This window comes from Nycticebus coucang, chromosome 15 (assembly GCF_027406575.1).
Source record: "Nycticebus coucang isolate mNycCou1 chromosome 15, mNycCou1.pri, whole genome shotgun sequence".
Taxonomy (NCBI): Eukaryota; Metazoa; Chordata; class Mammalia; order Primates; family Lorisidae; genus Nycticebus; species Nycticebus coucang.
The window spans coordinates 75606261-75619705 of NC_069794.1; the positions used below are offsets into that span (position 1 = coordinate 75606261).

Consider the following 13445-nt stretch of genomic DNA (forward strand, 5'->3'; position numbering starts at 1 on the left):
ATTTAGTAACACACATATAAACATATGTTATATATTACATATATTTATTAACATATATAAACATATATGTTTTTTACATATATATATTTTTATTTTATTTATTTTTTTAGGACAGAGTCTCACTCTCTTGCTTAGGCTAAAGCTCAAATAACACAAACTCTGGGCTCAAATGATCCTCTTACCTCTGCCTTCCCAGTAGCTGAAACTACAGGCAAGCACTGCCCCTCCTGACTAATTTTTCTGTTTTCACTTTACCGGCTCTTGCTCTTGCTCAGGCTGGTGTGGAACTCCTGAGCTCCAGTGATCCTCCTGCCTTGGCTCCACAGAGTGCTGGGATTATAGGCATGAGCCACCATGCCCAGCCTGATTATAATACTATGCTATGGACCCTGAGGACAATGCAGCCTATCTTGGTTTCAGAACAATTGTATTTTTTTCTTTTTTTTGTAGAGACAGAGTCTCACTTTACCGCCTTCGGTAGAGTGCCATGACTTCATACGGCTCACAGCAACCTCCAACTCTTGGGCTTCAGCGATTCTCTTGCCTCAGTCAGAACAATTGTATTTTAAAATAACTCGAGTAAGAGGAGTAAGGCAATGGAGAGTGGGAACTCAAGGATTTGACCTTTTCTATGAATTGAGCTTATGACCACCAGCCAAAGACATGCCCTTATGCCTTATACACAGATATTCAAGATGAGATTGTGTCTACTGAATTATATTATATCCATACCTGTTCTTTTTTATGAAAGATGTGTGGAACCAAAAGAAGAATGCACAATTGTCGTAGCATTTAGGAAGATTCTAGAAAGATGTGATTAAGAACGGTTATTTTCATAAGAACATCAATACTGAGAACTAACCATTCTAAAAGGATTAAAATTACATTCTTTATTCCTTCATAAATTTGTCAAACAATTATAGCAATTATATATGGAACACTCTGCAGCTTATAACAATACAATCAAGTCACAAATATAGCTTTAAGACAAGCGGTTGATTTCTCTTTTTTTATCAACATTTTCAAGGAAATGTAGTTTTCTATGATAGATATTTATACATCTAGACATTCATCTTTTAATCTGGTTCAGATAGTGCTAAACAGAATCTACAATATGTCTCTCTCTATATGCCACAACATAATTGTTTCAAATTCTTCTGATTTTGGTTGCCTCAGCATCTATTTTAAATCTATCCAAGTTTCTCATAGTAGAAGCCAGGGTCAGTTGCCCTTGATCTCTACCTTATCCCATTTCCTCAATGGGATTTATCAAGATATTTGCCTTATACATCCACGTCCTGGTGATCACCTCCCTGTGGGAGAACTAGTACAACCTACTTGCCCTACCCCACAGACCCCCAAGACTCCACATGGGCTATGTGGATGTGTCACAGTGAGCCCCTCTCAGTCACAGTGTGACTCCACGTAATTGGGCCTGCCTGCCTTAAACCCACCAATTAGACCCTTCCACACAGGAAACCCGCTCAGGTAACATCTTAGACCCCAATAAAGGCTTCACCACTCAGGTCCCTCTCTCTCCATTGCCCCCTGTGCACTAGCCAAGCTCAGCTGTCCTGGATGGCTCCACCCTGCTAGTTGGCCCTGGAAGGTGTGCAGCCTTCTTCTCTCTGGGGTCTGTAAGTAATAAAAACCGCTTCTGTTAGTTCACGTCTTTTGTTGTGCTGCCTGCTGTTTCATCTGACCCACACACCTACACCCAACTCTCCTCCTAGTCAGTGGCTGTCTCGGTAGGACTAAACTGAACATGAGCCAGACCGAGAGCCGCAGGGTGGCTTTCATAAACAAATTTCTGTGAGAGGGACACGTGGTTAAGGGCCAGACACTTAGGCAGTGAACCTCCCGCCAGGATAAAATGTATCCCATGAAAAGCATACTGTGAACACCCACGACTACCTGACCAGGAGCCACATTGAACAGGGCAAGATCGTAGAGTCATTGTCCAGAGAGAGACCTCATGACCAAATTAGAAGAACACACAATACTTATCATCTATTTCTACAAGGAGCCGTTACACCTAATAATTAACCAACATTATTGGTGATGACAGAAACACCTAAAAAAATTTTAAAGTGCTTTCACCTCACAGCCCTTGATAATCACAAAGCCTGAATATGACCAAGGTCCTCGGGGCCAGTGACCTTTACGCCATTGCTTTTGCTAAGAGGCCACTGTTCAAGCAACAATTCAGTGACTGCAATCTTCAAGGGAAACGTGTGATGTGGGAACCATCCAGGTCACTTGCTTCACTATGCTGACCACTTCATACATGATAGATTATCCTTCAGCAGCCACCATGCAGAGGATGAAGGAAGGCATTGGAAATCCATTTTAAATTGATCAACATAGTTACCTGTTGGCAGTTCTGGCTGACATTTTAATACAGATAGCAAAGAAATTAAACTCTTAAGGCTTAGAAATCTGTTATATACAGAAGAATGTTCAGGTATAAATTTTATGACTGGTGAGTATATATTATACAATTATATTCAGAGTAATGACAATCAAAGACATTCTCATTTTTCATAGAGTAAAAATGGCATTAATTAATACTACTTACAACACTGTCATATCAACTAAGAGGATAGTCAAATCTCTCTTACTTTAAAGTAGTTTATAAATTATGGGTAGCAAGTTGTTATAAAGATGAATTTTGTATTTTTTCTTTTTGGATATTAACACACATAAATTGATTTTTCTAATTAAATACATTCTTCTTTATAAAAATTTTGTTCTGGATCTAATTTGTTTTTTTACTACCCCTCCCTGGCAAGGGGTTGACATCTGTTATTTCCCTTTTTGGAAACTGTAGCAAAGGAAATCCCAAACCCAAATCAGTCAAAACATCAGACAACAACAAAGGCAAAGGCTGTTTCTTGATTACTCACAGAAGAGGAGAAAAACTGAACTTTAACATCATCAGAGAGAGGTGGACAGTGGAATAAATGTATTACTACTCTGTTGGATTCCATGTCATAAAGTATCTGTGAATAAAATCATAGAATTCAGAAGTATAAACCTACTGATGGTATCAGTGAAGTCCATTTTCACTTATCATTTACCTATACTTATCAAGTACTTTTGATCTCACAGCCCATTTACTACATGTATAAATAATTATTAATAATCTTTTCTATAAAGTTGAAATACTATTGTTCATAATTTGTAAAGGCCAACATGTTTAATGGTTACTGATGAAAATAATCTGAAGACTCTTTTGAAAAGTTAAGTATTTAATATTCTACTAGAGTTTAGCCAATTAAATATTATGGCTTAGTGCTGTTATTATAAATGTCACCTACTTTTTGTATGTTGAGGCCTAATTTGGGAAAATATTGATTAAATAATAATGGCACCTACAGTGAGGAAGGTCCATGCTAGGCCCTGTGAAAAACATATAAGAAGGTGCAGACTTAGTTAGTTGGTCCCTTCAGGGAGCTGTGCACATAAGGAACAATAGTAGAGTGGCGTACAATTGGCAAGTTATATGTTCAAGACTGGGTGTGCTGTTATGTAGTGGTGTGTGTGCGTGTGTGTGTGTGTGATTAATAGGAAGTGTTCAATCTGAAAGCTTCATCAGGGAGATAGAAGTTGAGTTGGGCATGAAAGAGGAGCCCTGAAAATAGAGTCTAGTTAAAAGAGAGGAAAAGACCAAAACAAACAAACAAAGAAGCCCAAAGAAAATTCAAGAGTTGCGTTCCAACACTCAGGATGAGCCAGTCCATTTGGAATGGAGTCTGCAGGTCAAGTTACTGATGAAAATAATCAGAAGAATCATAGGGCTATTATATCTGGAGAGCTCGAAAGCCAGGGAAGTAAGAGTGAAGTTGGTGAAGAACATACTGGGGCATTTCTTATGTGACAAAGTGGCCTGATGTTTATCACATACAATGTTTATTTATTGATTGATAGTTCATAAAGCAAATTCATACATATTATCTAATTTATTCTCATAACTCTTGAGATGTGCTGGTTCTTTGACCACAGCACACAGTGTGTCTTTTGCTCTACCTACAGCTTTTCACAATGTAAGCAACATTTCAGGATGCATGTTTCAAAGAAAACTAGGCCTGAGAAAATGAGGTCTTGGGCTAGGTAGTGGCAGTGGGAACAGAAAGGTAGGGAGAGTGAAGAAAAATTTCAAAAATATATTCAACAAGAATTGGTGACTAACTACATATTAGGGGCCAAAGAGAGAATCAAAGGTACCAAAAAATTTTAAGACCCCATTGAAGGAATGCTGGTGCCGTTTACAGAATCAGAGGAAAGGCTCATTTGATACATTTGGATCATGTAATGTGTCTAAATTGTTGGAATGGACACTGTCCATGTAGCTCCTGCATCTACAACTCAGTGGGTATTCATAAATGACTGCTCAGAAAATGAGAGAGCAAATAATTTAGACGAGTGAGATGGGTGAGAATAGGCAAGAATGGAGTGTTTGCTACAATAAGAAAAGAAAACCCAGGATCTGGCCTGGGTGAATGCTTTCAATATGCAGAGGCCAAGAAAGGAAGGGGAGAGAATAGGGTTGGTCAGGGGAGAATTTGAGGCAAAAAGCCTAGGAAGAAATTATAAATGTCTGTGCTTCTTAGACCTAAGAAGGAAGCTTTCTTTTTGTTTCAGAAAACATCTATAGTTTTAGGCATTTGTTCATTTTAGCAAAACATTGCTTTGAAGAAAGAGACCCTCCCCCGCACCCCCCACCCCACCCCGCATTGTTTCTCATAGTGCCGTCCCAGAGAACCTGAGTCAGAATCACCTGGGACATTTCTAAGTCTACAGGTCGCGGGGCCCCATTCTAGTTTTCTGAATCACACTTTGGTGGTACGACCTAGGGATGTGCATCTTTACAAGCTCCTAAGTGGTGGTCACGCACAGTGGAATTTTAGAGTGCGTGCTATATATAAAAAAATATAAAATGACCCAGAAGAGAATATGCCTAAAAGTGGCCAGACGTGTGAATTTAAAACCTTGATGGTCTCCTGGGAACACGCTCAGCATTTTTAAGAAAGTAAAAGGCAAGGCGAAAGTCTGACCTGAAACATACTTTTGGAAAATACCCTGACAAAACTGTTTTGAGCAATGAGGTTGATATATCTCTGGTTTGCATACAAACCCCAGTGACACTAAGTTGATGGTAACCAGGAAGCAACAGGGCATCTCATTATGATGAGTAATGGGGTGTGGAGGTCAAAATACTGATTTGGCAAAGAGCTTTAAAACAAACACCAGAATTTTTAGCTCATGTTTTCTCTTACCTTATAGTTTTTTGATGCTAAGACGATCTTCCTCTGCATTAGTATTTGCAATTTTAAATCATTGCCATTGCCTTGTCCAACACCTAAATGAATTCACAGTTAGGCTGGTTAGAAAAAAGATCAAAACGTCTCAACAACTAACATTATGAAATAAAGAGAGAAACATTATCACAGCTATTAGTGTGTTAATATTTAATCATTTGATCTTCTGTAGATTTTTCTCTTTAAGACACAGACTTCAAAAATCAATCCTGTCTCCTAAAGGTGAATTGATAAGACTAGAGAGAGAAGAAAAAAAATGGCATCCCTTCACCCTTCTAGAAAAAAAAAATAGAGAGAAGGTGACTTGCACTCTTTCTTGCTAATGTGCTACTTTCTTAAGACTTTTAGTCATGATGATTCTTCATTTTTTTTTTGTTTCTTTGTTTTTGAGTCAGAATCTCTTTCTGTCACCCAGGCTAGAGTGCAGTAGCATCATCTTAGCTCATCAAGACCTGAAACTCCAGGGTCCACGCAAATCTCTTGGCTCAGCTTCCTGAGTAGCTGGGACTACGGGTGTGTACCACCAAACCCGGCCAATTTGTTGTCAAATTTTTTGTTCTTGTCAAGATGTGGTCTTACTCTTGATGCGGCTGGTCTCCAACTCTTGAGTTCAAGTGATCTGCCGGATCCTCCGGCAGTCGCAGTTGAGGGAAGATCTGGGCCAGCCCAATCTAGTCCCCGGGGCTGAGCGGGATGGTGAGCCACGACGGAACACACAGAGCCGGGGCTCTGTCGAAACAGGAACTCAACTTTATTGCGACAAGCAGCTGCTTATATAGGGCATGTGGAAGGGGCAGGGAAAGGAGGCGGGGACTGAGGTGGTGTGATGGGTGGTAACAGGGTTGGACCAATGGCATGATGCCACGTTGGCTGTATCTAGGTAGAGGCAGTTTCAGGCTGGGCCTTGCTGAGTCATTGCTATGCGGAAGTAGCTGGATGGATCTACTTCTAGACAAGATCAGGAAGTTGCACTAGGCCTCAGGCATATGGCAGGGCCCAACAGTGATCCTCCCACCTCAGCCTCCGAGACAGTTAGGATTATAGGAGCGAGCCACTACATCTGGCCTAACCATGATGATTCTTAATAATAAATGCAGTGGTCTAAATTCTTCTTGCCCTACTTTATGTTTGGATCCTAATGCAATCTCTACCCAAATATGGAATTGTTATCTCCAAGTATTTTTGTGGTGGTCAGTCTGTATTTCCAGAAAAATGGTCTGTTGTCCTTTTTTTCAATTCAAATGATCCTTTAGCATTTCCTCAATGAACCGATCTCTCAAGCCTCCAATGAATTTTTATTGCTTTCCTTTCAACTCTGTACATTTCACTTAATTCACAAAACTAAGGCTTTTAAAAAATATTCTAATAACATAGTATATTGATCAATCTTGGTTGTGAGTCTCATGTCCTGCTCATGTTCTTTTTATTTCATTTTGTTTTCTCTAATGCTATGTTATTAATTCACTATTGGGAATCACAGTCTCCTGCCTCCTCAGTTCCCTCTGTCCCACTCCAGGTGCAAAACTATTTACTGCCGAGCTCTACATGAGAGCAGTGAGATGCAGATCTCACCTACCTGAACACTTACCACATGACAGGAAAAGAGCTTTGATTTATAAGCTTAAATTTCTACACATGTCAGCATTTTAAAATCATTTAAATATATTTACATGATTCAAAACTAAAAAACTAAAAACCATGAAGCAAAAAGGCTCCATCTCCCTAGCTTTCCACCTGTTTAGTTCCTCAGCTCTGAATATATAGCCGATTTTCTCTTTGTATTTATGTGTGTAATCAAATATGTATATATATCCTCCAAGAGGTTTACATCTGTAAAAACACAATAAATACATATAATTCCCCTTTTGTTTTATAGACATAGTTGCATGCCATAGCATTGCCTTGTAGCTTGCATTTTTAAAGCATGTGCTAAAAATGGGTCTATAATCAATTGTATTCCACTGGACATATATAATTGGTATTTCTACTAATGAAAATTATGGAAGCCTCCTTTATCTACAGGGAATACATTTTATGATCCCCTGTGAATACCTAAAACCATAGACAGTATTGAATCCTCTGTATGCTATATTTTTTCTTATGTAGACATGTCTATGATAAAGCTTAATGTATAAATAAGGTACATTTAGAAATTAGCAACAATATTCAATAGAAAAGCAAAATTATAATGATATAAAAGTTATATGAATGTGATCTCTCTCAAAAAATATCTTAGTGTTGTGTGTACTCATCTATTTTGGGATTGTACTTGACCATGAGTAACTGAAGCCCCAGAAAGCAAAACATCAGATGTGGAAGGACTATCATATATCAGTTTCGTACAACTTCCAGAATTATTACACAGCTCAAAGACAATTAAAGGTGGAAACCGGGGACCAACCTGGAAGGCTGCACTAAACGAGATACCACCCACTTCCGAGTCCTTCACACTTTTGCCTGGTGGTCTTCACGTTCTCTCTGAGTTGTGATGACAATGTCAAAGGAAGAGTATTTTTATTTCCAAGTAAGACTAGTCTCATTAGGTTTGGCCTGATTATCTGTATGGGTGCACGAGGAATTTTAACTTGCTGTATATGCCTTATGAAGTCTCTGTAAGACAAGACCTGCACAGTACTGAACAGCTAAGGCCACAAGCTCAATGTTCTGTCTGGAAGTTTTCCTGAGGAATGTCAGATTGGACTATTACAATCTTCTATTTTACATTAGCCTGAGGCTGAGAAATCAAGTCCGTGCAACCCTCTACTGGATTTCATCTGGACTACTTGTAAATTTGGGTTAGTTCCTCTGTTCTTCAGGTCTGCACCTTAGTGTTTTTGAATGAACAATGTCTCTACAGGATTTAAATAAAATTCACAATACCATTAAGAGAAACATCACAGTCTTAGGATATAATATCAAACTGAGACAACGTATATAATTGTAGAACTCATTAAGCACATTTTTAAGGTTGAAATTTTGAAACACTAATTCTATTCTCATTGTTCATATTAGAGAAAGGCATTAAAACTTCTCTAGTTTAAATGCCTTTTTGCCTGCATAGAATAGTTTAATATTCACAAAGGTTTGTTTAGATACTGTCACTCCTATCATTAACCAAGAGGAAAGAGGCAGAGTATATAGTCAGGTACATACAGGATGTCATGCCTCCAAGTTGGCTTTATAGTTGGGTTACAGTTTCTTCATGGGAGAAGCTGCTCCAACAGCAGACTGTGTTGCCACTCACACTGCAGAAGGGTGTGGAAGGGGAGGGGTGCAAGTTCTGCTGTCCCCACTTTCTACCACCTGTTGCATAAGTCCGGCACCTCTACCCTTGGGAGGTCCAACAACAGTTGGGATTCCCAGTGAGGTCAGCCACTAGGCTCTACTATGACCCTATACATCAGAATCCATCCATTTCCCATAAAGCTGTCCTAATGGACTTTGCACAGGACGTTCCAGTCTGCAAAACCTTTTCAAGAATAGCTGCTCATTTATATACCCAGGCAGTCTCCTGCCAGAGCAGGCTGATTTTCAAGGGTCTTCCTGCACAGATGCCGCTTGGGAGTTCCAGACCAAAATATCCCACAGAAACAATGCTACTGGGTGAAGTTGATCTTAGAAGTCAGAAACCGATGCAATCTGTTTGTGGAATCCAATAAAATTCCTCACTACATCCAGAAGTCATGGCAGTTGTGTGGGGAAAATAAACATATTTAATTATTTTTGAAAGCATTTTACATTTTAATGAACAAGTGCGTTTTTTTGACAAAGAAGTTTTAATTTATCATTTAAAAGCTTCTTTTATTCAGGGGTGGCACCTGTGGCTGAAAGGGGTAGGGCGCCGGCCCCATATGCCGGAGGTGGCAGGTTCAAACCCAGCCCTGGCCAAAAACTTCAAAAAACAAAAAACAGAAACTTCTTTTATTTCTGAATAGTTGGACAAAATGTTAAGAAAATATGTGTGGATCTTACTACACATTTTAGCCCTCATAGAAGGCTAAAAGTACTGGGCTGTCTGGGTGGACTCCAGTGTCCTGGTACTTCTTCATTGTCCACAGTCCGGCTGTTCCAAGAAGTTTGCTTTGAAGGGTTCAAAAGTATAGCCCCCTTAGTCCCTTGCTGGCAGTGAGAGTGGCGAAGCCCCATCCTCTCCACACGGACGGAGACGTCCCTGCTCTCTCACCTCCCCAGAGAGTGGATGTGCAGGGTCAGTGAGGCAGGTGAAGGGGAAGTAGATGTGGGGCTGGAGGGACAGTCCCTCTCTCTGCTCACCCAAGGCCCAGGGTTAAATAACTTGACTAAGTTTCTTGCCTCCTGACTGGAAGCAGGCGAATAGTTAGCTCTTTAGAAGTTTACTGAAAATGTTACTACTGGTAAAACTTGGTAACCACTAGGGGGCTGAGAGACACCTCCATAGAGCCCCCTCCTACCTCTTTTTGCTGGGCCTGGTGAGCGCGGAAGGGGGTGTAGAGTCTTTCCATTTGTGTAGAGTCAGGCTCAGAGAAACTAAGTGCTGCCTCTTAGGAGGCTTTCCTTGATCCCAGCACTGTGGATCCCAGCTTGCTGCCATGGGTTTTTATCTATGTCCCTAGTTCTCCTCTCTGCAGGGAAAGACCAGCACAGGGCCTGGCCCAAAGCAAGCATTTGTATGAGGCAAACAATAGAATAAAATGGTTTATGTGGCAACAAATAGAATAAAGTTAATTTGCTATTTGGGCATTCAACACATCTTGATGGAGTTGGTGGTGGGGGTGTGTGAGAGGGTTACAGATGGAGGAGAGAGGGAAGGGGAAGCCCAGGGTGATGAAAGGAGTGGGTAAGAAAATGATAGGGGACACCTCCACCAAGAGGAACCCTGACCTGGAGGTGGTTATGAGAAACAAGGAGTCTGAAGGGCACCTAGGCCCTTCCCCTCTCCTCCATCAGAGGCTACACCCTGAAAGGTCCAGCCTGGCCTGAGCAATGAAGACAGAACAGAAATCAAGCCCCCAAATTTGGTGATGGAAAAAGGAAGACAAAGGACATCTAAGAGTTAGCAATATGGGCAAGGATTGCCGTGTGAAGATATACCAAAAAACACCTGTGACTGAGGATCATCTGTATATACAACTATGAGCAAAACCCTCCAGGTAGTGGAAACATTGGCCCTCCCACTCAATTCTTCAATTATGCATAAAAGCACTTACCATGAATGGAATAAATGATGATTTTTTTAATACGTAGCGTTTTTTGTGGTGGCAGATTAAGTTGGTAAATATTTTTCAGTTGTGCAAAATATGCAATGTATCTACGCTGCAAAGAAAAAGAGGCCTCAGTGTCAGTGTAGATGAAAAGTCTGAAGTCACCATTCCTAACTTTTTTCTTTTTGTAAAGGCAGTAAGTAGTTAAGGAAACATTTACTGGGTACCATTATAGAAGTCAGGATTTTTATGGAGGCTGCCTCATGAGTGATGATGGAACTTGGGGGCTAAAACCCAAAAAGGTCAGTACTGTGCGGAAGTAACAATGACGGAGCCACGTTTGGCTTACAGGCTGCTCATGACTGAAAGGGCAACTGATCAGAGTCAGCAAGAATTCAGCCACAGCATTACCCGTATGGGGTAGGAGCTTAGCTGTGTCAAGATAGAGAAGGTCTGTGGTTCTGTGGAGAGTAGCTCTCTGGACCTGGGAGAATGATACATGTGAAAACTCAGCATTCTCAGGTCATTCTCCTTTTGTTCATGCTAGCTAGACTTTCTTCACTTGCCATTTCCTCAATTCTGTTTTCACAAGGAAGCCCTGGAATTCTTTTAGCCTTGGCTTTTTCCCGTGGCTGAATGTTGACAATGGCTGCCTTTGAATCTTTCTTAAAGGAGTTGAAGAGTCCTGGTACTGAATCAACTGGGCTCAGAAGTTCAGAGAGTCTTCCCTACCCACTGAGAAGTGTTAATAAAATTAACTGCCATACTTTCCCCTAGCAAGGGCCAGTCCAGAGGAAGACTCATGTAAGTTCTTAACTTAGAGATGGATAAACAGTGATCAGTAGGACACACACAATGCAGGGTCTGAATGTGGTGACAGCTGAGAATCACCCCCTGCCACAGAGGGCACTGTGTCCTGGGCCCTGCTAACATAGCTCTCCAACCTGCAGCAATGCAGTCCTTGCAATACTAACTCAGTGGGTCAGAAGAGATTCAATTGCAGCCGATGGTGTTCCAGTTCTGGCCTAAAGTTATGGAAAGTATGCACAACTGCATAAAAACAGAGAAAGGGAGAAGTGCTGGGTGAGCTACATCTAACACGCCCGTGGTGGCCACCAGATGCCCCGAGGACCTCCAGCTGCTTTAGCTCCCACACTGCTTTCTCTTATAGCTCAAGACAACAAGGGCTCTTAACAAAAATTAATACAATTGACAGATAGTAAGCACTCACTACAAACAATATTATGAACAGTGGCAAGGCACTTTGGGATGCAAGTGGAAAAGGGGATAGATATGGGGCCTGGATTTTAAAGGGGATACAGAAGTCACCACAGCAAATATCTACAAAAGAGGGTAAAGTGACTTAGTCCCTAAAAGAAACACGAAGGGCTATAGGAACTAAAGAAAAAAAATAGCAAGAGAGTATTTCAGACTGGGAAGGGAAAGAGAATCCAGGAGAAAGGCCCATGTGAGCAACGGCATCAGGGTGCAAAGTGTCCAGAGGCTAGGAAACAGCAAACAGTCTAGACATGTCAGAGTATGGGAAACATCAATGCACAAAGTGGAAGAAAGGTTGGAATCATCACACTGTAGAAGATGTTCAGAGCCAGGTTGAGATATTTAGTTGCCATTGGTAGTTGGGAGACATTATGGATTTGGAGCATGGAAATGGCACTATCCAAGCTATGCTTTTGTAACTTCATGTGATACTTTTAGCTTAGGGTCTACAGCTATCTTTGTGTTACTTTTGTCGTGGGTGGGGGAGAAAAGTGGACTTATTTTTAAAGGTCTATGGCAAGTAATTACAGTGTTATTCTAACAGGGCTAAGGGGCTTATTTATCTCCCAACACTTCACTTCAAGAAAAACTCATTCACAGCTATTTCCAAATCTACTTAAGAATTCCCAACCAGTTCTCATTTTGATTTCAGGTGCAGTACAGAGGAGAAGCTGAGAACAGCATGGGAAATCAAGGGCTTCAGAGTCTGACAGATTTGGATTTGAGTGCTTAGTTCAAGAAATTAATTTCTATGAACCTCAGTTTCCCAGTTTGTAAATGTAAATCATAGTGGAGTACTTACAGAGTTACTGAGAATCTAAATGAGATAATAAATAAAATAACCCCGAGAATGATTTGACAAAGTCTACAATGTGGTAGAGTCTATAGGATAAATGTCCTGGTTTCCTCAATAAAAAAATCACAAGGAATGAAACAGAGGTAGGAAATCCATAAACTAGAAGAGATACAAGACATAGCAACCAGGTGAAATATGTGGACCTTGTTTTGATCCTGATTGAAAAAAACTACATTTCAAAAGACTTCAAGACATAACAAGTTAAATTTTCATGTCAGAAAATCATGGACCAGAAATTTGCTATTACTAAAATATTTTTCAGGTATACTATTTATTAAAGTTTGGGGTTTTTTAAGAGTATTTATATGTATGTTAAATGTCACAGTAAAATACTTTTGGGATAAAGTGATCTGATGATGGAAATTATTTCCAAATAATCCAGGTTTAAGGAATGAAAGCGTGGAGGGTAAGGTTAGGGGGTGTGAGTGGAGTGGGACAGGAATGGATGAAATGTGGCTGGTTGCAGGCCAGACTGATTGTTCAAGAGGTGTGATGACTTCAAGGAGTTTATTAATGATTCTCTTGACCATTGCATATGTTTTTAAACTTCACAATAAAATATTTCAATAAGAAAACTTAGGGGAACAGCATATATTTTACAAAGCTGTTATGAATATTAAATGAAGTATTTATAAAGTACAACATTATCTGGTATAATAGATTTTTAAAAAACATGTTCAGAAGGTATAATAGAGTTTTTGAAAAGTGCTTGTTTCTCTTTTTCATTCTCTTTCAAAAATGCAACCTCTCTCCAACACATACACAAACACACAAGGGAAGCATCCCCAAACAGTCCTTGTGATGCTCTCC

General features: G+C 40.2%; 1 protein-coding gene across 1 annotated transcript in view; it reads right to left on the reverse strand.

The window, feature by feature from the left end:
* LOC128566490 (phosphatidylinositol 3,4,5-trisphosphate 3-phosphatase TPTE2-like) overlaps window positions 1-13445 on the reverse strand; it is a 99627-nt gene that overhangs the window by 2248 nt on the left and 83934 nt on the right. Inside the window, exons 17-20 of the mRNA XM_053563332.1 lie at window positions 10508-10613; window positions 5280-5362; window positions 2907-3002; window positions 733-803 (exon numbers count right to left, since the gene is read on the reverse strand). Coding sequence (XP_053419307.1) covers window positions 733-803; window positions 2907-3002; window positions 5280-5362; window positions 10508-10613 — 356 coding nt within the window. The remainder of the gene's footprint in view (window positions 1-732; window positions 804-2906; window positions 3003-5279; window positions 5363-10507; window positions 10614-13445) is intronic.